Source organism: Molothrus aeneus, chromosome 1 (genome assembly GCF_037042795.1).
Source record: "Molothrus aeneus isolate 106 chromosome 1, BPBGC_Maene_1.0, whole genome shotgun sequence".
Classification (NCBI taxonomy): domain Eukaryota; kingdom Metazoa; phylum Chordata; class Aves; order Passeriformes; family Icteridae; genus Molothrus; species Molothrus aeneus.
In genome coordinates this window covers 81242452-81265947 of record NC_089646.1, presented here as the reverse complement: position 1 = coordinate 81265947, position 23496 = coordinate 81242452, and the positions used below count along the sequence as shown (strand labels likewise).

At 41.5% G+C, this 23496-nt stretch overlaps 2 protein-coding genes across 3 annotated transcripts; one reads left to right on the top strand and one right to left on the bottom strand.

The window, feature by feature from the left end:
• Positions 1–2093: 2093 nt before the first annotated feature.
• ATPSCKMT (ATP synthase c subunit lysine N-methyltransferase) lies at positions 2094–11730 on the bottom strand. Of its 2 annotated transcripts, none has more exons than XM_066545698.1 (5): positions 11638–11730; positions 10902–11173; positions 9062–9199; positions 8273–8323; positions 2094–3499 (listed from the first exon to the last, which is right to left on the bottom strand). In XM_066545698.1, exons 2-5 carry the CDS (start codon positions 11166–11168, stop codon positions 3302–3304), a joined length of 654 nt encoding a protein of 217 aa, XP_066401795.1. In that variant the 5' UTR covers positions 11169–11173; positions 11638–11730; the 3' UTR covers positions 2094–3301. The 2 variants fall into 2 exon arrangements, with proteins under 2 accessions (XP_066401795.1, XP_066401802.1); XM_066545705.1 differs by lacking the exon at positions 11638–11730 and adding an exon at positions 11277–11628.
• Positions 11731–11907: 177 nt separating this feature from the next.
• CCT5 (chaperonin containing TCP1 subunit 5) lies at positions 11908–19824 on the top strand. The gene is made up of 11 exons (XM_066559891.1): positions 11908–12072; positions 12965–13025; positions 13117–13281; positions 13669–13867; positions 14616–14808; positions 15695–15844; positions 16173–16292; positions 16697–16882; positions 17915–18052; positions 18424–18604; positions 19549–19824. The coding sequence occupies exons 1-11, from the start codon at positions 11968–11970 to the stop codon at positions 19674–19676; spliced, it is 1626 nt and encodes a 541-aa protein (XP_066415988.1). The 5' UTR covers positions 11908–11967; the 3' UTR covers positions 19677–19824.
• The last annotated feature ends 3672 nt before the right edge of the window (positions 19825–23496 follow it).

Genomic DNA, 23496 nt, shown 5'->3' with positions numbered 1-23496 from the left:
CACTTAATACTCCTAAAGCCCAGGTCATCATATCATTAATTCTACTGTGCCCTCCTCAAAAAGTATTTCTGGAGCAATAGGTGGTAACTAGGAAGCGCACATCCCAAAACCTTTACCACAGGCAAAAATGAGAAATTCAGTTTTACCTTTTAACAGGCAAAGGTTAATGCAATAGAAAAATATATAGTCAAACACAGGAGAAAAGTAAATAACTGCTTCATTTCCTACAAACTAAATTTAGTGAAAGCAGATAGTAGAAACCTGGGTCAAAGCACTGCACTGCAAAGGAGTCACACACAAATCAATGGATCAAAATATTTTGCCTCCTCTTCTCCTTTATGATCTTTCAGGGAAGAACTTTGCTTAATTAGCTAATTCCCCCTTTGTCAATCTCTTTTTGTTAGAAATTATTTCAGATGTACTTTGTCTGAGGTCCCAGTTTTATGGCCTTGGGGTATTAAATTCCAGCATTTCAGATAAGCCAGTCTATATCCCTGTCCTGTCACTCTATCTCCATGTGATGATTGTAACACTTAAATCATTATAGAAAGCATTTAGTGCAATTTTATAAAACAGTTTATGCATTCTTGCAGAGAAAGGCTGTCAAACTGCTTACCAGACACTGGTGATCTTCAGTATACACAGTCTGCATGTTCACAGGTGTGCCTTGCCATGCAAGGCTGAAATCACCTCTCCTTTGCACACTACAGACACATTTGCCCCTTTCTTCTCCTGTTTTGTGTATATTTTCAGGACAAAACCATGCTCCATTTCAAATCCTCAGTGTAAATTTATATTTTAACTTCTTCCTGTCCCCTCACATCAAAAACAAAAAGCATGGGTACAGACATCATTGTGGACTACACATCCCAAATAGCACCCAACTTCTCTTCAAGTCAGATTCTACAGACCTGCCAAATTTGCTTTCCCAACACTTGATAAAATGTCAGACTTGTTTTTACCTCAAATTCTAGGGTCTCAGCACTTCTCTTTGACTGAGCTAAATTTAGTTGTGGTAATGACTGCCTCGAAGTCAGTTGCCCAGCTTGTTTTAGCTTCATTCCATGGGTAACATATATGCAAAGATCTGACAAACTTACAGTTACTGCTTAACAAACAGGCTGTACGTTAATTGGGGCCAGGGGAGGCTGATTGTGAGCTTTGACTAATGAGTGAAAACAGTAAAACTTTACCTGAGAACCAGATAAATAGAACGAGTAAGCAGACCATTATACAACAGAAAGTTGTAACTATGCAGGAAAGGAAAACTCCAATGCAGTGACAATACCCCATTGCAAACCAGTATCAAGGGAGAACTTGCTTCACTTACAAGGAAAAGCCATACAGTGATACCATGAGTTTCTGAGATCTCATCAGATGTATGAAAAATAGAAGGGAAAGTGAGTCTGATTGAAAACTTTTCTTCTCATCTCACTATTAATTAAATGAAGTTGAATCAGATTTAACCAAATTAGCCAGAACAACTAGCCCTGGAATCAGAGACAGCCTTCAAGTATTCAAGTGAACAACTCTCATCCAAATCTTTATCTAAGGTTTGAGCAGACAGAAATGGTGGCACTTCACTGACAAATAAATGGCTTTTGAAACGCTTCCCAAATCAGAAAGATTAGGAAAATTTATGGTCATCTGCAGCAGCCTACATCAGTAAGAGTATCCTCCTGCAGTTTTGTGTTCCTGTAACAAGTTTTCCTGGTTGCAGAAAGGGGTCAGAGCTTACTGCCATGACCGAGCTGGTACTCTGCACCATGCATGCCATCAGTGGAGGGCATGGTTTCCAAAGGAAAACCCTGGTGCTCCACTGGGATTTGGCCATTTTGCCTGCCAAGCCATTATGCTGCCTTTGGTCTGAGGACACAATCTACTGGAAGCATCCACCATTATTCTTGTTTCCAGTGGTGAACACACGTTTTTGTCACTAAAATACCTTCTTTTTGTATCCTTTTACTATTAATATCTCTGTTGTTACTGTGCCATGTCTTATTCTTGCTTTGTGCTTTCAGTAAATTGCTACCACAACCCACAAGTTCTGCTTTTGCCCCTCCCTTACTGAAAGAGGTAAAGGAGAAGGGGAGTAGATTACTTGGAGTTTATTTTTCAGCAGATGCTAAAACTGAACACAAGATAAATTAAAAAAAATAATATAATCAGAGGCAGCACTTGTGTTAATGAAAAAAACAACTTCTTATACAACTTATTATTTGCCCATTTTGTCATACTCAACTTTCAAAAGTACACATTCAAGGCTGTGGTGTGAAACATTGGCGTCATCATCATACTCCATCTGGACCAGTTTTGTGTGTGCAGCACTATGTACTTGGCATACAAAATTCAGACATTTTGGAAATACAGCTCATTTGAGAAGACACTCGCACATCATTCCAACACCAATACTAAATGTTCTGTAGGGTCAGAAAGAATGTATATATTAAGTTCACAAACTTGAGCATTTGAACTTATTCATATATTCCCCTTAGCTGTAGTTTAGAATGGTGTTCTAAACCCTTTTCTATATTGAAGTTTTCCTCTTCTATAAAAACTTTTTCATTATTTTGACTAACAACTTTCAGCTGGGAGTTCATTTTCTTCCTATTATCTGGTACAGCACTGTGGTAGAAAAGACTAATGCTGATTAAAACACTAATGGTTTTAGTTGATGCTGAGCAGTGCTTACTCCAAGCCAAGGACTTTTTAGTTTCTCGTGTTCTGCCAACAAGGAGGTGCACAAGAAGCCAGGAGGAAGCACGGCCAGGACAGCTGAGCTGAGCTGGCCAAAGGGATATTCCACACCACAGAACATCATGCCCAGTATATAAACTGGGGAGAGTTCGCAGTCACTGCTCTGGGATAAGGTGAGCATCCATCAGTGGGTGGTGAGCAAGGGTACTGTGCATCACTCATCTTTCTTGGGTTTTACTCCTCTCTTGTTGTTGTTATTATTAGTAAATTTATTTCAATTATTAAACTATTCCTATCTCAGTCCATGGTCACGGGTATGACCTTTTTTCCAGTTTTCTTTCCCATCCCACAGGGGGCAGTCTGCAGACCAGGGTGAGAGAACATCTGTGTGGTACTCCACTGCTAGATGGAGTCAAACCAGGACACCATATTAAGCCATTTAACTACACCTTTCAGTAACCTTTGCGTGCTTTCAGACAGCCACTGTACTTCAGTTCTTACAGTGAATTCACATCTTCATATGCCAGGGCTCTCTCCATGTTAATCTTATCTTCAACAGGTCCAGTCAAAGCTAAAAAGTTCTGTAAGAAACCAAATTCAATGTCTAAGATTCTGTCTTTGGTGTAATTTCCAAGCTTTTTGTTTCACATGCTCTAGAACGTTTCAAATCGTAGGCCCACACGGTGTCTATTCCCTCTCCAGTAGTATGATCTGGAATCCAGCAAGGGAAAGGAAAGCGACAGGCAATGATTCTGGCATTACATTCAAGTTCTTCTTCTAGCTTCTTCTCCAGCTGTGGCATCTGTTGAGTTACAAGAAAAACCTCTCAGAAACAGTAAAAAACAGGGGCATTCTCATTAGAATCTAATTCAGGTGTTCAAGAGAAATCAAAGATTTGAGTAACTTTTTTTTTTAAAATCTTAGGAAAGTATTCATGATAGATATTTTGGCTTTGATGCCTTGACAAAGAATATCTAAAACCAGAAAATGGTAATTTTCAAATTCAAATTAAATCAAAACACAAATTATCCCGTAAATTAAAAAAAAAAAACAAACAAAACAAAACAAACAAAAAAAACCCCACAACTAAAACTGCTGGGAAAAGACTTTGCATGCTCCAATTCATGATTCTCTTCAGTGGGATTCTTCTCTGAGGGAATCAAAGTTCATCCCCCTGAAGTGATGCTATTTATGACACCCTCAGGTTCATGAGCTATTGTGTGATACTCAAAGGGTCAAAATTTACAGTCTAGCCCCAAGACCGATCCTGGGACACTCAAAACATCACACAGACAACAACCCAAAGCAAACATTCTGCTGTCAGTCTATGGTAAAATACTGCTACATTAAATAATACTTAAATTGAGCTTAGTCAAATCCACAACCTGTTAACATAGGCATGTGAATCCCTGCAGCAGCATTCCATGAAAGAGAATGTAGAATCATGGAATGGTTTGGATTTAAGGGACTTTTAAAGGTAGTCTAGTTGAACACCCCTGCCATGGGCTGGGACATCTTAAACTAGATCAGGTTGCTCAGAGCCCCATCCAGTCCTCATCTACTGCCTCTCTGAGCAACCCGTTCCAGTGTTCCACCATTCTATTGGTAAAATTTTTCTTACTTATATCTAAGATGAATCTGCCCTCTTTTAGTTTAAAACTATTACCCCTTGTGCTGTCCCTACAGCCACTACTGAAAAGTCTGTCCCCATCTTGTTTACGAGCCCCCTTGAAGAACTAAAAGGCCACTCCCTAGAGTCAAGTCTTCTCCAGGGTCAATCACCCCAATTCTCTCAGCCTGCCTCCAGGAAAGGAGCTCCTCTGAACCCACTCCAACAGGTCCACATCCCTCTTCTGATGGGGTGCCCTGGATGCAGCACTCCAAGTGAGGTCCCACCAGAGGAGAAAAGGGGGGCAGAATCCCCTCCCTCCCCTGCTGGCCACGCTGCTTTGGATGCAGTCCAGGACATGTTTGACTTTCTGGGCTGTGAGTGCCCATGGCTGGGTCCTGTCCAGCCTCTCATGCACCAGCACCCCCCAAGTCCTTCTCAGCAGGGCTGCTCTGATCTGTTCATTCCCCTGCCTGTGTTGGTACTTAGAGCTACCCTGACCCAGGTGCATACCTTGCACTTGGTCTTGTTAAACCTCGCAGTATTCCCATGGGCCCACTTCTTGTCCAGGTCCCCCTGGATGGCATCCTGTCCTTCAGGCACGTCAGCTCAGTGTCATCTGCAAACTTTTCTGAGACTGCACTCAATTCCACTGATTTATGCTATTGATGAAGATATTAAGCAGGACTGCTCAAATAAAGACCGCTGAAGGACACCAATTGTAACTGATGTCATCTGGATGTTGAGACATTGACCACTACCCTCTGAATGCAGCCATCAGACAACTCCTTATCCACTGAACAGTCCATCCACCAAATCCATCCCTCCCCAGTGCAGAAAGCAGAATGCTGAGGGGAACCGTGTCACATACCAACTCTCCCTGGTTGAATACCTACAAGTCCAGCTTTCCTCCATTCACAAAAATTGAGAGGATATGAAAGTCAGGGGAACGATCACTACTTTTCTAGAACAGAGCAACACCCTGACCAATCAGATGCTCTTTTCCTAATAAGTGCTTTGCAAATTCTGCCATGGATTAAGTGAGAAATAAATTAACACATGTAGACTTAAAAGAATTTTTTTTTCCATCCCAGATAGTGATTATGTTCTTGGAAAAAAAGAGAAACCTAACAGATTTAGCCACTTTTGTCCTTTGGAAAAGTTTGATGGTATGTTTAAGCAGATCAGCAGTGCACATCCATTTGGAGCTCCTTTTATTCTTACATATTGTACGTATCTGAATGAGTAATTTTAACAGGCTACTTCTGTTACATGTAAAACACTACTTACTTTGGTTATCATGATGTAATGTTTAAATATTAAAAAATTTTAAAGGGCAGTAGTTATTAACAAATTTAGCTGAATTTAAGTCACAAAGACAAAAACACATAAAATTTCAGAAAAACATGAAAGAAACAAAACCCAAAAGAACGTTATTAGAAAATAAGACTGACTAAAGAAAAGGTATTTTCTAAAGGCTGCAAAGAGCTTTCACTATCACATACATTCAGGGTGTGCCTTTGATGTAATATCCTATTATAGCTAAATTTAAGCTAACAATGGAATATTTTAGGAAAATTACAGTCATAGATCGAATAGACCAAAGAGTTACCTCCAAATATTTTTAAGGCTCTGATTTCATCCACACAGCAAAGCTTTTTAACATTTTTGCTGCCTTAAACAACTAGAAAAATAAGCCTACTAGCCCCTTCAACGAACTAGAAAATTAAGCCCACTTTGTTATCTAAAACTGAGTTGAGACACCAGAAAAAAAAAAATTTACAGAAAATATAAATATGGACATATACTAATTTTTAGGAGCAATTATGAAAATTAGCAAATTAGAAAACATCATTAATAGTTCAGCCAAGTTCAGCCAAAAAGAATTATATCCTTGAACCAGTCAAACTAGTTTTTAAGCTAAATACATTAGATACATTAGGTGTTACAATCATACTGTCTGTGTATCATCATTTTATGTGAAGCCAGGGTTTGGGGGAATTTTTTGGTGTGTCAACACGGATACATAGTTTAGTAAACCTTTTGTACAGTATGTAATCAGTTAAAATACACAGGAGCTGCAAACATGAACACCTGGCAAGAATTCCATCATCCTTCCCTGAACAAGTCTCTCTCTGCAATAACTCAGAAACAAACACACCTTCCCCCCAATGCCTGCAAGAACAAGAGAGGTCTTAGTCTTCCCTGAAGATCAATAAATTCAGGTTTTTAAAGCTAATCTTGGATATGAAATAAAAGCACTGTGTTAAAGCATCAAATCAGGCCGGCATTATTAAAAAAGCTAAAGAGATCTATTGTTTCTCAGTAAAAAAGAACAAACGCATTAAGGTTTCTAGAAAATTAATTTAGTCATTCAAGAGGCTGAGCATTAACAACTTCCAAAGTAAATTCAAAGGGGATCATAAGCAAACGAATGCTCAGGAAACACAGAGGTTCATATGTTTGCATCTGTTGCATTTATGACAGTACTTCTGCTGAAAGAATTTAACTTAGTATTTACTGGATCTACAAAAGTTACTCTGAGCCCTACAGCTACCCTTTCTATCACAGCCGTCACTAATGCATCCCGCTTTATTACATTTAAAAGTTAACTCAGTATTTCTGCTGGGTTTACTCACATTTTCCCAGGGCATTTGTTTATTCCTAGTTTACTGAGCCAGCTTTCCCCACCAGGACTTTTCCCCTCGGTGCAACGGCAGAATTCCTGACCGCAAATCCAAACGTTTCCAGCGCCCCCTGCCGGAACTGAGCAAGGGAGCACGTAACACCCAGAGCTGGCGGCATGAGGAACATCCCGGTGCTCACTAATATCCCACTCTTACCCACTTCAGTTTCCAATACGGGTTACAATTGGAATCTGAAGCAGAGGATTACTTTTGGTGCCGTTGAAAAAAAAAACAAGCAAACAAAAAAACCACAGAATAGGAAGGTTTATTACGCTCCCTGTTAGTGCTGCAGAAATGTTTTCAGTGTACGCTGTATGGCATCACATAAAGCTCTTCCTCACTTCATCTCACACCTGCCTTAGCAAAGGAAGAAGCAATACAGAAGCACAGGATGACGGAATCAGGTTTGTTCAGCCTGGAAAAGAGATGGCTTCAGTGGAACCTAACTGCAGCCCCCAGCACCTGAAGGGAGCCTACAAGATGGAGAGGGACCTTCCACAGGCACAGGTAGTGACAGGACAAGGGGGAAGGGCTTCAAACTGAAAGAGAGTAGGTTTGATTGGTATTAGGAAGAAATTCTTCACACGAGGGTGGTGAGGCAATGGAACAGGTTGCTCAGAGAAGTTGTGGATGTCCCTGCTATGGAATTGTTCAAACCAGGTTGGATGGAGCTCTGAGGAATCTGGTCTAGTCAAATGTGTCCCTGCTCATGGCAGGGGAGTTGGAACTAGAGAAGAGAAGGCTGCGTGCAGACCTCATAGCAACCTTCCAATATCAGAAGGGAGCCTACAGGGAGGAATCTCCTGGTGAAGCTGGAGAGGGTCGCTTCATCAGGAACTGCAGAGATAGGACAATGGATAATGGAAAAAAACTGAAAGGGGAAATTTCAGTTAGACATTAGGAAGAAATTCTTTACTGTGAGGGTGGTGAGACACTGGAACAGGTTGCCCAGGCAGTTTCTGGATGCCCCAACCCTGGCAGCGTTCAAAGCCAGGCTGGATAAGGCTGTGAGCAACCTGGTCTAGTGGGAGCTATTCCATGCACAGGGAGCTTTGGGCTTGATGATGTTTAAGGTCCCTTCCAACCCTTAACATCCTATGATATTATGATTATTACTGACTGCCTTTGACCATCTGCAGGTTAATTCATTTTGCAGATTAATGTATTAACACTGAATGCCTTGGCATTAAAATAATTAAACATTGTAACAAATAATTAAACAGTATAATAAATAAAATACAATAATATAATAAAAATTAAAAATAAATAGTAAGCTTACCATTTGAGGTACTCCAAAAACAACAACATTTCTATAATGGGAGAAAGAAACCTAAAATAAAATTTGAGAACAAATCTTATTGAAAACGGCATTTCTAGTTTGAAAAATTCTCACCATTCTTTTCTCCTAATCCCTCTAGCTGCACTTCTTTCAACAGGGATTTAGACCAAAATATGCAAGGAAATCCCTTACCAACTTTTCATCACAAAAATTTCCACATAAAGAAAACTTATACTGCTGAACTGCAAAAAACTTCTACTGTCTGGCCAAGGATATAGAATAGCAATTCTAGAAGCACAGAAAGTATTAATTTAGAAAACACCAATATGACTTTACTAATAACTAAAGAGTTATTTTCACTACTCCTGTATATGATAAAATCACATATGCTTTAAGTTTGCCCCTTCTTTCGTTAAATGTTAGCTAGCTATAAAAATTTTCCAGGCATTCCAATGACTGAGTTCTTCCACTCAGCACCATCAAGTTCTCCTATGTTCCCCTCTGAACACAAACACCCCCACAGCCAAAAAAACCTTCCCACATAATTTATCAGGCCCAGGCTTTCTCAAGGAGCCTCTGCTGATACAGGAAGCCATTGAATAAAGCACAAAAGCAGCAGAACAGCATACTGAGCCCAAAGAAACCAGATTCCCAGCACAAGAACTCTGCTCAAAGCCCAGTGTAGCACCTTGTGGTCAGACAGCATTTCAGTTTTTTCAGGAAAGTATTTCCAAACTTATAAAATCTCTCAATCATCCTAGATCTCTTCTTACATAATTCACTACCCACCTTCCATAAGTCTGAAATATAAAATTTGGTGTTCTGATGTACTCCATCTCTCCAGGCACGATATCTGGAGTACCAGACTAGCCAGGGATTCAATTCATATCCAACAGCCTGGAATCCCTTTTTTGCAGCTGCTATCACCTACAAGGAAGAAAATAAATCTTCACTTTGAAACATAAAAGTCTATTCACCTAAAGAGAAGCACACAGTTTTATTTAAAATATAAATCAAAGGAAAGCACTTTCCTAAGTCACCCTGGGTTTAACACCCAACAGATCAGCTGTATAGTGAACAAAAAACTCAAAACTACATTTTACTATTATTACTAGTCTTGACTGAAATATAGCCAGGCAAACAAAATGAAAACAAACATTCACAGGGCAAAGCTGTGAGCTTGCAGTACATCTGTGATCCATATAAAAGTTTAATTTAACACATTCATTACAGCATCTTGAAATTAAAGAGAACCAACATTGATTGCAGAGAGAACAGTGAAGCTCACAAGCCAAAATGCTCAAAATTAGACCACTTATTTGAAAAGCAGTGAGGGATAGGCACGTGAGCAGCCCCTGAATCAGAGCCAAAATGACATACCAACAGAAAGAGTGTGAAAGCAATCTTGATTGAAAAAAAAAATTTTTAAATGCACTGATTTCTAGAATAAATGTTTAAGACAAAATTTAAAAGGCTACTGCGAATTTCTGATCAGCAGGGCCTGATGAACTATCAATTACAAAACAAGCAAGGTGAAATCAGAAAGTACACATTTCTTAACAGAACTTCTCAGCTTTACCTGGACTATACATTTCACACTGTTAAAATAATGCATCTTCCATCACACACAGAGCACTTGCAAATTCACCAAAAGAATCTGACATTTTTACCACACTTGGAAATGTGGCAAATATCTTCATATTTATCCAATGATTACACCTGAGTAAGTGCTAAATAATTAAAAGCATGTTTTTCCTACCCAGGCACAATTCAAGCAATCTTCACAAATTTGGGTTCCAAATCAATTTTTTTTTACATGGAAAAATAGTTGACTCATTCACATAAAAAATGGACAAAGGTAGCATTCAGAAACAGATGTGTTTCCATCAAAAACCATCACCCTCTTGCTAACTCTGACTTGAAGCAGATAGTTATGAAAAAACAAACAAAACATCACAGCAACAAAAGGAAAACCAAACCACACAATTTTCTACTATATCATCACATTTCACAAACTGGGGCTCAAGCAATACCCTGGAAACAAAGTACCACTTTTTCTTTCATGATTCTCACCATTTCTCTTGGTGTCTATTCTAGTTTCGCCATTTATGGTGAAATAGTTTCACCACACGGATTAGGAAGAGGGGAAGCCAGCAGTGCACAAAGGTTTGAAGACTACAGTTCTACCCACACCAGGATTTTTATTTTTATAATCCATCACTTGTTGCCCATTTCTTTTTGCACTTCTATCACCTTTATACATTAAATACCTCACAGCCTCACTTGCTGCAGCTACATACCTTTGTGGAATCACAGCTCTTTTTCAATCAGTACCAAGACTGATAGCATCTTTTCAAGTGAATGTGTTGTGATTCCCTCTAGTCACCACAATGACATTTTGTCCACTACCTTGGTCAAGCTAAAGGTAAGACTGAAGCAAAAACTATTTATTACCCATCAAAACTGAATGTAAACCTTTCTCAGCTTTGATCCTTTCCATAAGACTCAGACACAACCACCAGATGCCAAAGACAAGACAGGACATTTTTAAGTGTGAGAAAACCCAGCCCCAGCACTTTAGCACTTTTTTAAGAGGTGATCTAAAAGGAAGGCAACATTCATAACTTACAATGCGGCCATCCCCGCTACCTATGTCAACTAGGGAGCCACTTCTGTTTTCCAACATTTTCAGCACATTCTGGATCTGAGCGGCGGTGGCAGGAACGAAGGGCAGGCACACCTTCCTCAGCGCCGGGGTGACGAAGGGGGTGGCCACAGCATAGAGGGCCACCAAGGTGCCCCCCACGCCGGCCGTGACCAGCAGGCCCCAGCCGCTCCTCCGGGAGCCGCCCTCGCCCTCCTCCTGCGGGACCTCCTTAGCCAGCCCCTGGCACATCGCGCCTGCGGACGGACGGACGGACGGACAGACAGTGTTTTCAATCGAGACAATTCAGTATCTTGTAGCACAGAGCTACGACGTAAGAGATGAAAAAAAGCACCCTACACTTCAGCCGATCCCAAGGAAACGCTACAGCTGCCGAAAAGCTGAGGCATGAGGGGGCAGGAATGCGGTTCCTATTTAACCCCCTGGCCCTCTACTCGGGGCAGCGCGCCCCAAACAGCTCAAGGGCGGCGCAGGGACCTCCCCGCCTCGGGAACACGTCCCGGAGTTACTGCGGAGGAACTTTTCCCTGGGACACAGCGACAGCCGCCACACACACTCCAACTCGCCAATGACCAACCCAGACTTATTCTCGGCCTGCAACACTTATAGGGAAGGGCGGTACCACTTCACTATGAAGGGGTGGGGGACCGAAACCTGTCCGAAAGCGCTCCGGAGAGAAGCGCCGCGCACACTTTTCTACCTCACACTTTTCCTCACGTCACCCGGCGCAGCCCGCTGCCGCCTCGCCCGGCGCCCGTATTCCGCCCCGCTCGGTACATCCTCCCTCCTTCCCTCCCCGCCCCCGTGAGCCGGGGCGTGCGGCCGCCAGCGCCGCGCTCCTCCCCCAGAGCCGGGCGGCTTCCAGAAGGCTCGGCTGGGGGCGCCACAAAGCTCCCGCCCGCGAAATAAGGCGCGGGTGTAGCGGCCGCGCAGGCGCGGGGCGGCGCGCGGTGTCGCGGCGGGCGTGGCGGCTTCCGGGCGGTGCGCGCGGGCGGCGGCGGTCGGAGTAGGCCGTGCAGGCGGTGCAGCCATGTCGGCCATGGGGACTCTGGCGTTTGACGAGTATGGGCGGCCCTTCCTCATCCTCAAGGACCAGGAGCGCAAGACGCGCCTCATGGGGCTGGAGGCGCTCAAGGTGAGCGAGCGGGGCGGCCGCCGGGGCCGCCCGCGGGCTCGCGCTGGCTGGGCCGCGCCGCGCCATGCCGTGCTGTGCTGTACCGCGCCATGCTGCGGTGGGAGCATGGAGCCCCTGGGGCAAGGCGCTGCCGCCGCTCATCGCCAGCCCCGCCCGAGACACAGGGCGGATGGAGCCTGAACTAGGCCCGTAAGCGGGAGAGAGATGGAGGAAGAGAGAAAGCATGGCCCCGGGGCTGGAATCCACGGCACGGCGTCGATCCGCCCCCCCGGCTGCGGGCCTTGGGGCCGTCACCCCCGTGGCTCCTGCCCAGCTCCCCAGTGCTCCCTCCCTTAGACCGCAGCATAAAGCTCGGCCGCCGAAGGAAGGCCGGAGCTGAGTGCGGGTGGCACGAATCCCGATGGAATATGGGAGCGGGCATTAGAGAGGTTGTGGATGCCCCATTCCTGGCAGCGTTCAGGGAAGTGTATGGGGCACTGAGCAACCTGGTGTAGTGGAAGGTGTTCCTGCCCCTGACAGGCAGGACCTGGATGATCTTCGAGGTCCCTTCCAAACCACACCATCCTGTGATGATTCTGTGATGGGTAAAATTGCGCTGCCATTGCACTGCCTTCTCTTTTTAGCGTTGCCGAATTCTGTTGCTCCTTGCTTTGTGCGTTAGGGCTGTCATTTGGCTGCTCTGCTTTTGCATGCTTTAGCAGAGCCAGCACAAGGAAGGGCATAGGAAACGTTTCTGTCATAAGACCAATACACACTTTCTGATTCTTTTTCATAGTTATTGTCAGTTAAATCACACTTGCACTACTCACTGTGTTTTCCTTAGCTTAATATTGTGATTTTGGAATGCACGATAATGATTTAACTTCTGGCTTTGTTATCCTTTGTTTTACAGTCTCACATAATGGCAGCAAAGGCTGTAGCAAGTACTCTGAGAACATCCCTTGGGCCCAATGGTAACAGTGAAAAACTTTAGTGATTCTCTCTTAGTACTTGTTGTGGGGGAATTTTCAAAATTTTCCTTCATCCTTTGTACATGTTTTTTAGGCTTGGATAAAATGATGGTGGACAAGGATGGTGAGGTGACTGTGACAAATGATGGTGCTACCATCCTGAATATGATGGATGTGGATCACCAAATAGCCAAACTTATGGTGGAGCTGGCTAAATCTCAAGATGATGAGATTGGGGATGGAACTACTGGAGTCGTTGGTAAGAACGTGTTTTAAATTTAGCTTCCTTTTTCAAGTTTAAAATCAAGCTGCTTCAGCTATTAAAAAAAACCTGTGAGAAATAACAGTAGTTTTTCTGTAGTACTTCTTTGGAGTATTTATTGTTGCAGTATTCCTGTCAGTTCTTGTATGAGAAGTCTTCTAATCAGGAAGTCTTTTGTGTCTTTTTGAAGTTTAGTTACATTTTAAGGTAGTGCTGTGCACCCCTTTGATACTTTCAAAATTTTTTTGCAGAATTTTCTTCTGGAGTCTCCTTGTCCTGCCTTGATGCCTGTACTTCATTTTGGTCTTTTTAATCTGTTGTTAATGTACTTATAATTATGCTCCAATCAAGAATAAAACTTCTTTTTCTTTTTTTTTTTTATAGTTCTGGCTGGGGCACTACTGGAACAGGCTGAGCAGCTGCTGGACCGAGGCATCCACCCCATCAGAATAGCAGATGGTTACGAGCAGGCAGCACGCATTGCTATTGAGCATCTAGACAAAATCAGTGACAGCTTCCCAGTTGATCCACAGAACATTGAGCCTCTGATCCAGACAGCAAAGACAACTCTGGGCTCTAAAGTGTAAGTCACAAAAACTGAATATTGAATGAATATTTACCCTTCCATTGAAAACTCTCTGCGTGGAAAGGAGAAATCCTGGTGGTTTTGTGTTATTGGAGTGCTGCTGAAGGCTCCTCTGTGTTTTGTTTCGTCTAATTCCTCCATGGACTCCTGTCTCAGGGTAAGAAATTGTGAATCCTTTGTCTCCAAAGGGTCAATTCCTTGAAGTTAAATAGCTGCAGCATCAATTTCATTCTAACCTGTTAGTTCCAGGTTTCTGCATCATAGCAGGTTCCAAAAGTAATGTAAATCTGTTAAAAATAATAATGTGTCATCTTTTGGGGTTTTTTGCCACTAAAAAGATTTTAACTTAGGATGGTTCCAGAAGTTCCTTTTCCTTTTTGGGTTCTATATGTAAATGTATAAATTCAGACATTGGCAGGGCTTCCCTTGCAGAGTTGTCTTACACATGGTTTCTATTTCTTGAATGTTCTTTAGTAGCTTAGTTTTCCTGACTTGTTCCAAATCTGTGCTGAGACTCCATTGACAGAGGTTCCTCACACCAGCCATACTGTGTGTTCAGTTTTCTGCCATAGCCAGCACCTTCTACTTCTGTGAGCAAACAAGCAGGACCCCCTCTTTTAATACAGTGTGCAAAAGCTGACTGCTGTAGTGGTACTTCTGGCTGTTTGAATGATTGATAGAATCACCTTTTTCTCCCAAATGGTGGAAATGGCGTACAACTTGATTGTATTTTGTTCAAACCTAGAGTGAACCGCTGTCACCGGCAAATGGCAGAGATTGCCGTGAATGCTGTACTGACAGTAGCAGACATGGAACGGAAAGATGTTGATTTTGAGCTGATCAAAGTGCAAGGCAAAGTGGGTGGTAGACTGGAAGATACACAGTTGGTTAAAGGAGTGATTGTGGATAAAGATTTCAGTCATCCACAGATGCCTAAAGTAAGTGATGTCCTTGTGTGTGTCTCTTGTGTGTACTGTCTTAAATAAGAGTTTCTAGCCTACCTCAAGTGTCACCATAGCATTTATTAATTATTACACAGTCTTGTGGTTTAGCTTGGCTTTTCACCAGTATATTAACAGAGGAAGGGGTAAGGAGCATGAAATTTTTCATATTGGGAGAAATCAAGGTAGAGTTTACAACAATATTGAGAAATTGTGGTGGAAGGGTGGAATTTCTGTACTGCTGAGTGAGGACAGGTGCAGGATTCTGTTTAATATAAAAATAATTATCCCTGGTATGTGATATGCTTAGTACAATACTGTGTCAAGATTCTTAACCTTTATGACTTGCCATTTTGTCCTGTTTGGAACACCCCAGAAGCTGTCCTTGTTTTATGTTTGGTGTAGGTAAGGTCTCCAAGTCTTAGGGCAGTTTACTTTAAGAAAACTTCTACTGCTCTGAAATATTCATCTAGCAGGTACCCACGTTTATCCTGTAGAAAGGAGGACTAATGGAAAATAACGGTCATGTAATAGTTGAAAAGTTGTTACAAAGATGAGTAGTGTTCTCAGTAGTCAAAATGGATAGGGATGGTTTAATTGAATTTTTCTTTTGTTTTTTAAGCATTAAATTATAAAAAGGCATGACTAGTAAAGATTGTTAAGGGCTTAAACAGTGCCTGGGAACTATGGAATTTGTTCTAAGTGGTTTGTTGACAATTGACAGAATTATTTAGTTATACTTAGTTAATTTTAGAATAAGTCAAATGATCTTCATATTTGCTCATGTGTTTGTGTTTATAAAGATACGTCTGTATGTTTTGCAAATACAAGAAAAAAATGTTAATGAGGTCATAAATCATCTTTTTGTTTTTCAATTGCCCAGGAGCTAAAAGATGCTAAAATTGCCATCCTTACTTGTCCATTTGAACCACCTAAGCCTAAAACCAAGCATAAGCTTGATGTCACATCTGTGGATGATTACAAGGCACTGCAGAAATATGAAAAAGAGAAGTTTGAAGAGATGGTGAAGCAGGTAGCCTTTAGGATTATTTCTGTTTTCTTTGTCTTTCATAGCCTTTAGAAAAAAAAACAGCATAGTGCATTGATTTGTTCCTGTAAATGAGCTGCTAATCCTGATGGGAAGCAACATACGAGCAGTTGTAATGCTGTGAATCAAAGATAATGTAATGTAAGAAAGAGATACCAGCTTGGTTCAAAATATATTTTGATCTCTGTGTGTGCCAGGGGGTTCTTCTTGAGAATTGTCTTTTGAGAAAATTGGGAGAATTAAAACCATGAAGAATGTTTTTCATTCCTTTGTTAGTTCTGATCAGAAGGTTGATGATTTGTGTTGCTTTTAGATAAAAGACACTGGTGCAAACCTTGCCATTTGCCAGTGGGGTTTTGATGATGAGGCAAATCACTTGCTGCTTCAGAATGAGCTGCCTGCTGTTCGTTGGGTTGGTGGACCTGAAATAGAAGTAAGTAAAACTGGGCTTTGCACCAGCTGTTAAAACATTTATGAAGTAATAGGCTGTACCAGCTAAAAGTTCAGGTTTTCTGGGTATCACTGCATACTTGTGTATATGGGTGGGTATTGGAGAAAAATCTCTGGGGATTTGTGAGAAAAACCTACCATGGAGGGGGGATTATGGTTTATAATTGAAGCATCTGTATATTACTTTATAATAAAGTTTTAGGTATCTAGGAAAGTTTCTGCTTTAGTCTTGCCATTGGCAGAAACAAAACATTGGCTGAAGTACTTTGAAGTGATGGGAAGATAACCTTTTGGAGTAGGCATTTGACAGATGCTTTTCCACTAGTTTTATGTTCTGAAAAACGTGGGAAAATCCTGTTGAAGTAACTCGTGGCTGTTTAACTTCAGTTAATCGCCATTGCGACGGGAGGGCGCATCGTGCCACGCTTCTGCGAGCTCACGGCAGAGAAACTGGGCTTTGCAGGCGTTGTCAGAGAGATCTCCTTCGGAACAACCAAGGACAGAATGCTCCTCATCGAGCAGTGTCAGAACTCCAGAGCTGTGACCATTTTCATTAGGGGAGGAAATAAAATGGTGAGATGCTTGCTTTGATACATAGTTGCAGAATGCGTAGTTTCTTTGTAAAGTGAATTAGTAGACTCTTCTTGACATTGTCTACATTTTCCTTGCAGTGTGGGCAAATAGGAAAGGGGTGAGGCTTGTAGGCAGTCAGGACTGTGTGTCAGAAGTAACTTGTTAGATTTGCATCCTGTGGTTTTAAACCAAACTATGGTTTTAAACTTTACTTTTCTCTCTGTTCATATAGTTCATTTATGTTCATATATAGTTCATAAATACAGAAATGGCTTTACCTGTGGATGCTCTTAATATTTTTTTCTCATGAGAGGGTCACTTCTATGAGTAAAGGTATATTAACATCTTTGACAGATTTGGTTTTATTGTAGACCTAGTTGTATCACTTCTGATTTAGTTCAGTTATTTCAAATAAAAACCCCAAACTACTGCAAGCTGTGTATCCCCACACCCTACATCCCCCACTCCCCTCGAATTGAGACCACTTTAAATGCTTATGTACTTAAACTGGATTTTGGTTGCAATTTTAGTGTTAAATTATATTTGCTGTAGGTCAAGTCCTACTTTAAATGAAAAACCATTGGGAAAAAAGAGCATACTGTAGTCTGAAATTTTCTTGTAAGAAAGCAGAAATACTGCTTTAAAGTTAGTGTTTTTGTTAAATTTCCTACATCTGTTCAAATGAGAAGTGGACAGAAATTGCAGTCTGACAATAATGTTGGCATTTAAAGTTCAGTGTTTTGTGTCTTGTAAATATGCAAGATTGAGAACCTTTTCATGTAAGTTTTTGTTACTTCAAATTACAGGTTTAACAAATAACAGTGTGGTTTGGTGCATATTTTTATTCTTTGCCACTGGATGTCTAACATTCTCTATTTTGAAGTAGTATGACATAGCAATAACAGAGCTGCATTGGAGCCATAAAAAATCTTGGGAGTTTATCTGCAGTTTCCACATCTGTATTAGGAACTACATCTTCACATCCTTCAGATGTGTGTATTGTATCAAACACACGCTGTTGTGTAATTGCAGATCATCGAGGAAGCAAAGCGCTCTCTTCACGATGCCTTGTGTGTAATCCGGAATCTCGTTCGTGACAATCGGATTGTGTACGGTGGTGGTGCAGCTGAAATATCTTGTGCCTTGGCAGTCAGTGAGGCAGCAGATAAGGTAAGAAAGGAACAGGTAACCTTTTCTTTAGTGTATTGATTGAGCCTGCCTTAAGAGATTCCAGAAGAGCTTCCAAGATTTTTCAGAAAGTTCTGTAATGTGCTTTCTGACATTCCCTGATAACCAGTGTTAGAAGTTATCCTTCCTGTCTGTGTAAAAAGTCATTACCACTATTTTTTTTCCTTCTGTGCTAGGAGCAGTTTAATTATATTTAATTTTCAAGTAGTTATCATTCAGAGGTATTTGTTTAGTTACTATATTCCAAATAAAATCTACCTGTTGTGTGTATGTGTTTTATATTTAGTATGAAAATCTGCTTTTACTAACATTGGAGTTAATTAGGTAATGAATTTGAATTTCTTTTCCTCTAGTGCCCATCTTTGGAACAGTATGCTGTGAGAGCTTTTGCAGATGCCCTGGAGGTAATTCCCATGGCCCTCTCGGAGAACAGTGGTATGAATCCAATACAGACAATGACCGAAGTGCGGGCAAGGCAGGTGAAAGAAAATAATCCTGCCCTGGGCATTGACTGTTTGCAGAAAGGAACAAATGGTAAGAACTGCAGCATGCAGAAGGAGGAGCATAAAAGATTTCTCAAAAGCTCAAAATGCTCACTGTGGTATTTTTTAAACCTGTGCATCACTTGGTTTTTTCTAACTCTTGTGCCTTGCCATAATAAATGGGAATGTGCTTGGAGAGCATATTTATGTCTACCAGGAGGAAAATGTATAGTTGTCTCAAAACCTCTGTTTTGTGGCAAGATTAATTGAAGATGTTGACTGATCTTGTAGTACAGGAAAGAAGGCTGCTCTTAGGATGAGGCAAGCAAGCTGTGCTTTAAATACTGCAGTTTTAGTGATCCAGGTTACACTGCAGTCCTAAAAACAGTTGTTTTGAGAAACAGCTTGTGAAGAAGTAAACAAAAGGCTGGAAATATTTGTAGACAATGATGTTCACACCAATATGTCTGCATATATAAACCTGGAGCAAATATGTGAAGACTTAAGAAGCCAGTGTATAAAACCTTATTTTCAACTGGATCTACGCTTTTCCCCTTCTTACTTATTCTGTTGGTTTTTTGAAAAAAGAATGTGGTAAACTGTAATTTGTGCATTCATAGCCCTCCTTTGGTTAGGTGTTCCTGTTTGATGGCATTTGACCTTTCACTTCTTTAGCATTTGCTCAGCCTTTAGGGTGCTTTTAATATATGTGTATGGAAATCTAGCTTTTCACCATTCTGCATTACTTTTTGAAAAGCACAACCTAGTTGGGAAAAGAGTTGTATCTTAATGTCCTAGGATCTTTGGTAAGAACCCACATGTAAAACTCTAGTTTGTACAAATTATGTTTGTAAACCACAGTGGCCAAGAGTAGTAATTTCAGAATGTTCTTTGAAATGATGTGGAATTTACTGTTACTAATTACTAACACTTACAGGTTAAGTGTTATATGTAGATTTCATGAGGGTGTCTAATTCTTCTGCTTCCTTTTGGCAGATATGAAGCAGCAGCATGTTATAGAAACCTTGATTGGTAAGAAACAGCAGATTTCTCTGGCGACTCAGGTTGTTAGAATGATCCTGAAGATTGATGATATCCGTAGGCCTGGAGAATCCGAAGAGTGAAGGTTGAAAAGCAGGAAACATTAAGGGGCCACAGCAGTAGCAAAGATGGTAGTATTCTGATGCTTCATCTTCAGCTATTTATTCTGGACACTTTTTGTTTCACATACTGTAATGGCTAGTTGTTGGAAATAAAACAATTTAGCACTGATTTCAAGACTTGTTTCAGAAGTATTATTGCATCTTTTCTTAGACAGGTGTAAATATTCATAGAAAAAAATTCCTGAATGTATACAGAAAATATAATTAATGAAGCAGTAAAACCTAATGGGTAATTTTTCCGTTGTTCCTTATGGGGAAAGCCCACAGATTCTTATTTTAAGAGGTCTGTCACTTTTTAAACGAATTAATTAAATATTAACCAATTATTTTAGCCTCCAGTAATTCTCATATGTTTAATATATTAAATATGAGCTTTCAGTCTGAGCATTTAAAGGCACTGTCTTCCATGCTTCCAGTTGCTTCAGTTTTTTATCCTTGTCCTCTCCTTGATTTATGAGGATTAAGGAGGGTTTTTTCCCAGAGGTATACACATTCAGCTGAGTGAGGGTTTTTCCCAGAACTTTATCAGTAGTACCACAGTTGAGTGCACTTACTCTAAGGTCCCCAGTACAATCTGAGAGTGGCAGAGTAACATTGATTAGTAAGGTGCCTTGCCTGTGAAGCAATCAGCAAGAAACAAGTGGAAGACTAGAACTAATGTACAATTTCTTTGAAGATTTCATAAGTGAGGGAAGTGTTACAAATACCAACTCAGCATTGCTTGTGTTACATAGGGCAGAGGAAGCTCTTTGCTGGCCAGTGTTTGCTAGCAGGTCATGTTCTGATTGGTATTTGCTGTGACTACCACACTTGAGTCAAAAAAAACTCTTCAGTGAGTGTTGATAGAGGAAGAAAGGTAGAAACAAGTTTACTAATTACAAGACTGGTCTTATTTCTAGAACTGTTTGAGGATAAATCATGCAAAGCTTTATTGTCATTGATTAAAAAATTAGTAGTGGGTGTTTCATCATTATTCTTTTACCTGTTCCCAAATTAGCTTCATTTAGATGCATTTCAATGGACAACAACAGTTGATCAGTTTTACTGCTGCCAAGATCCAGCATTCTGAATCTGTTCAGGGTTGTGACTGTAAAAACCCAGAAACACCTGAGCTCATGTAGAGCCATTTCTCACTTTGTTTGCTAACACAAAAGGAAAACAGCTGTAGCTAGAACTTAAAAGGGAGCAGTGTACTTCTACTAATGTACCCCTTTCACCTCTTAGTGAAGTTGCGGATGTAATAGAAAGGAAGTGAGAAAACAGCTATTCCAATTTTACTGGTGTTTCATCTTCTGTCCCTTGGCATGGTTGAACCCCCTTTGCTGTCCAAGCCTGACACAGTTACAGGCTTTGGCTGTTAAAAGCTGCTTAATACAGAAGCCCTTAGGAACACAGGACAAATTACTTTGAAAATTGAAATTAGGGCTTTACTGATGTGGCTCTAGGAAATAAACATTTTGTGCTCTGTATATAAATATTTGTTAATATTCAACTAGATCTTAGTAGGGGAAGTCTGGAGCTTGATAATGGAACTTTGATAAAATTGTAAGAAATAGAAGTGGTTATTTTTTTCAGTGGTTTGTACTTCTTCAACATAACAAATGTATGGCATTAGCACCATCAGCCAGTGCTGCATAGAGGCAACTGGAGGACAAATGACTTTCATCACAGCATGCAACATAAAACTGGAATTATTAAACCAAATTAATGAAACAACTGCAGCACAAACTGGTACACTTTCACAGCAGGAGTAATTAAATTTGTGCTTTGACAGAACAGTGGCAATACCCGTATTGGTAATTTGTGTGCTGTCTGGATCTGGTCAAACAAAACAGGAAACATCTGAATAACAACAAGGCTGGGGGAGGCAAACACTGATATTTGAATTAATCATGGTCCATTTCTAACCACTGGGAGTAAATGCCTGGCCTGGTGGTGTGTTTGGAAATGAGGTCCATGGATCCCTGCTGTTCATGCTCCATGACTCCTGGGAAAATGCAGGGTTCACCACGGGAGGGCAACATCCACCCATCACTGCCATAGCAGACTGCATCTGGGTTTTTTAAAAGCGAGCTGAGGCAGCCAACAGGTCTTTCCCAACATCACTGACACAGCACACATGTCATCAATAAGACATGAATCTTTACAACTTCCCCTCAAGGGCTCAGTTACTTCAGCTAATTTCGTGACTAAGTTCCATGTGTCCTTTTAGATCCAAGATTTCACATCTTCCTAGGACCCTTAACCTCACCCTGCCTGTGTGTCCTGCTACTTCTAGTTCCCCTTTTACCAGCTGCCTTTTCCCAGCCTGGTCTGTTGGTCTCTCCTGCTGCATTCCCAAGCCTGGGCTCCTTTCCTCCTGATCTCACACCTCTGTGCTGGCACGCTTGTCTTTGCAGGGGCACAAGGCAAAGCTGCCAGGAGCACAGAGCACAGCACACAGGCTCCTCTCACTCCCTCACACTGCAGCAGCTGGGGGGCCATGCATTCCTGACTGAGCTTTTGACTTCAGACCCACCACAGTCTGAGTGGATTTTTTTCAAGAATAGAGTTAAGCAGAGCTGTAAAGCAATTTTCTCATTTCTCTACAGACACTTTTTAATACAAATGCATTCTTCCTCTGTTGAGGGAAAAACTCACTTTTTCATCATTTCTGCATACTGAGTGAGGAAAGATGCCTTATAATGGGAACAGTTCCCATCCCAATGATTCAGTGTGGCCAGTTTAGGGATAGGATCTTAAGTGGAGCAAGGGAGGAAGTCAAGCAGGTCTTGCCAATCTGCAGATCTATTAGTTCTCCTTCTAATATCAAGACATTTGGATATTAGGATACCTACTTACCTAATTAATCTAAATGGCTCCAGAACCTACCTGGGCTGTATGTCCTTATGGTAAGTCTGCACAGACAAGGGGGCACCATGGTAGCTGCTCTACTCTGTGGCAGGATGGCAAGACTGTCCCTCACACTATTGGAAGTTGCTGTTACCTAGGCTGTGGGGATGGTTATTATACCCTCTGGTCTCATCATCATCTGAGGAGCAATGATTCAGTTGTGAGGTTTGGGTCTGGCTTTGTTGGTCCTCCCTGCACAGAAGTACCTCTCCATGTCACATCTTGGAGGGTTTCCCAGGAACTCTCTGCCAGGGAACATTTCTCACCATGTTAAAGAGCTAATTAAGTGGGCTGACTGCTTTATAAGCAGCTCCTCTCTGTGACACAAGAGAGACACTTTGCTAAACTCCAATGACTATGGAGTAAAGCTTTAGTACATTCTCTGTAAGACACGGGCACTGTGATTCCTGTCTAGTGTACATGCACTAGAATACGTGTTCCTTGTGAAATTCCTCCCGGAGCTGTTTGGGACCAGTAGTTGTGTTGTGGTGAGGCTCTTGGCTCACAGCAGCACAGGCACTGAGAGAAACAGGTCTCTGCCAGCTCTCTGGTGCCTGGGTGCTCACTGAACATGGGAAAATGCTGGGGGTAAGAGAGAGCCAGGGGGACGCTCTCCCTCTTCTGCTCCAGAGCTGCATTAAGCTCAGCCCTTGCTCCTTGCCTGAACTATGTCTCAGCTATGCCTGTGCCTTGATGATACTGGTGCTGGTTTGACTTTCTGGCTTGTCCTCTATCCTGCCTTATCAAGTTGAACTTGCCTGGTGCCCTTGACTTTTCACTGACCCTGGTCACTCTGACTGAACCTGCTTTTTGTTGGGTACATTGAAGCCAAGGAACTCTGGAAGACTACAGTGACCAGAAGTCTGGAAAGAGAATTTCAGACAGCCAT

Excerpts from the sequence above, each read along its gene's own strand:
- ATPSCKMT (XM_066545698.1), bottom strand. The coding sequence starts at position 11,168 with ATGTGCCAGGGGCTGGCTAAGGAGGTCCCGCAGGAGGAGGGCGAGGGC. Across the intron at positions 9,200-10,901 it reads GTAGCGGGGATGGCCGCATT|GTGATAGCAGCTGCAAAAAA; the intron begins GTAAGTTATGAA and ends TCTTCCTTGTAG. Across the intron at positions 8,324-9,061 it reads ATATTTCAGACTTATGGAAG|GTTTCTTTCTCCCATTATAG; the intron begins GTGGGTAGTGAA and ends ATTTTATTTTAG.
- CCT5 (XM_066559891.1), top strand. The coding sequence starts at position 11,968 with ATGTCGGCCATGGGGACTCTGGCGTTTGACGAGTATGGGCGGCCCTTC. Across the intron at positions 15,845-16,172 it reads TTGAAGAGATGGTGAAGCAG|ATAAAAGACACTGGTGCAAA; the intron begins GTAGCCTTTAGG and ends TGTTGCTTTTAG. Across the intron at positions 16,883-17,914 it reads TTAGGGGAGGAAATAAAATG|ATCATCGAGGAAGCAAAGCG; the intron begins GTGAGATGCTTG and ends GTGTAATTGCAG.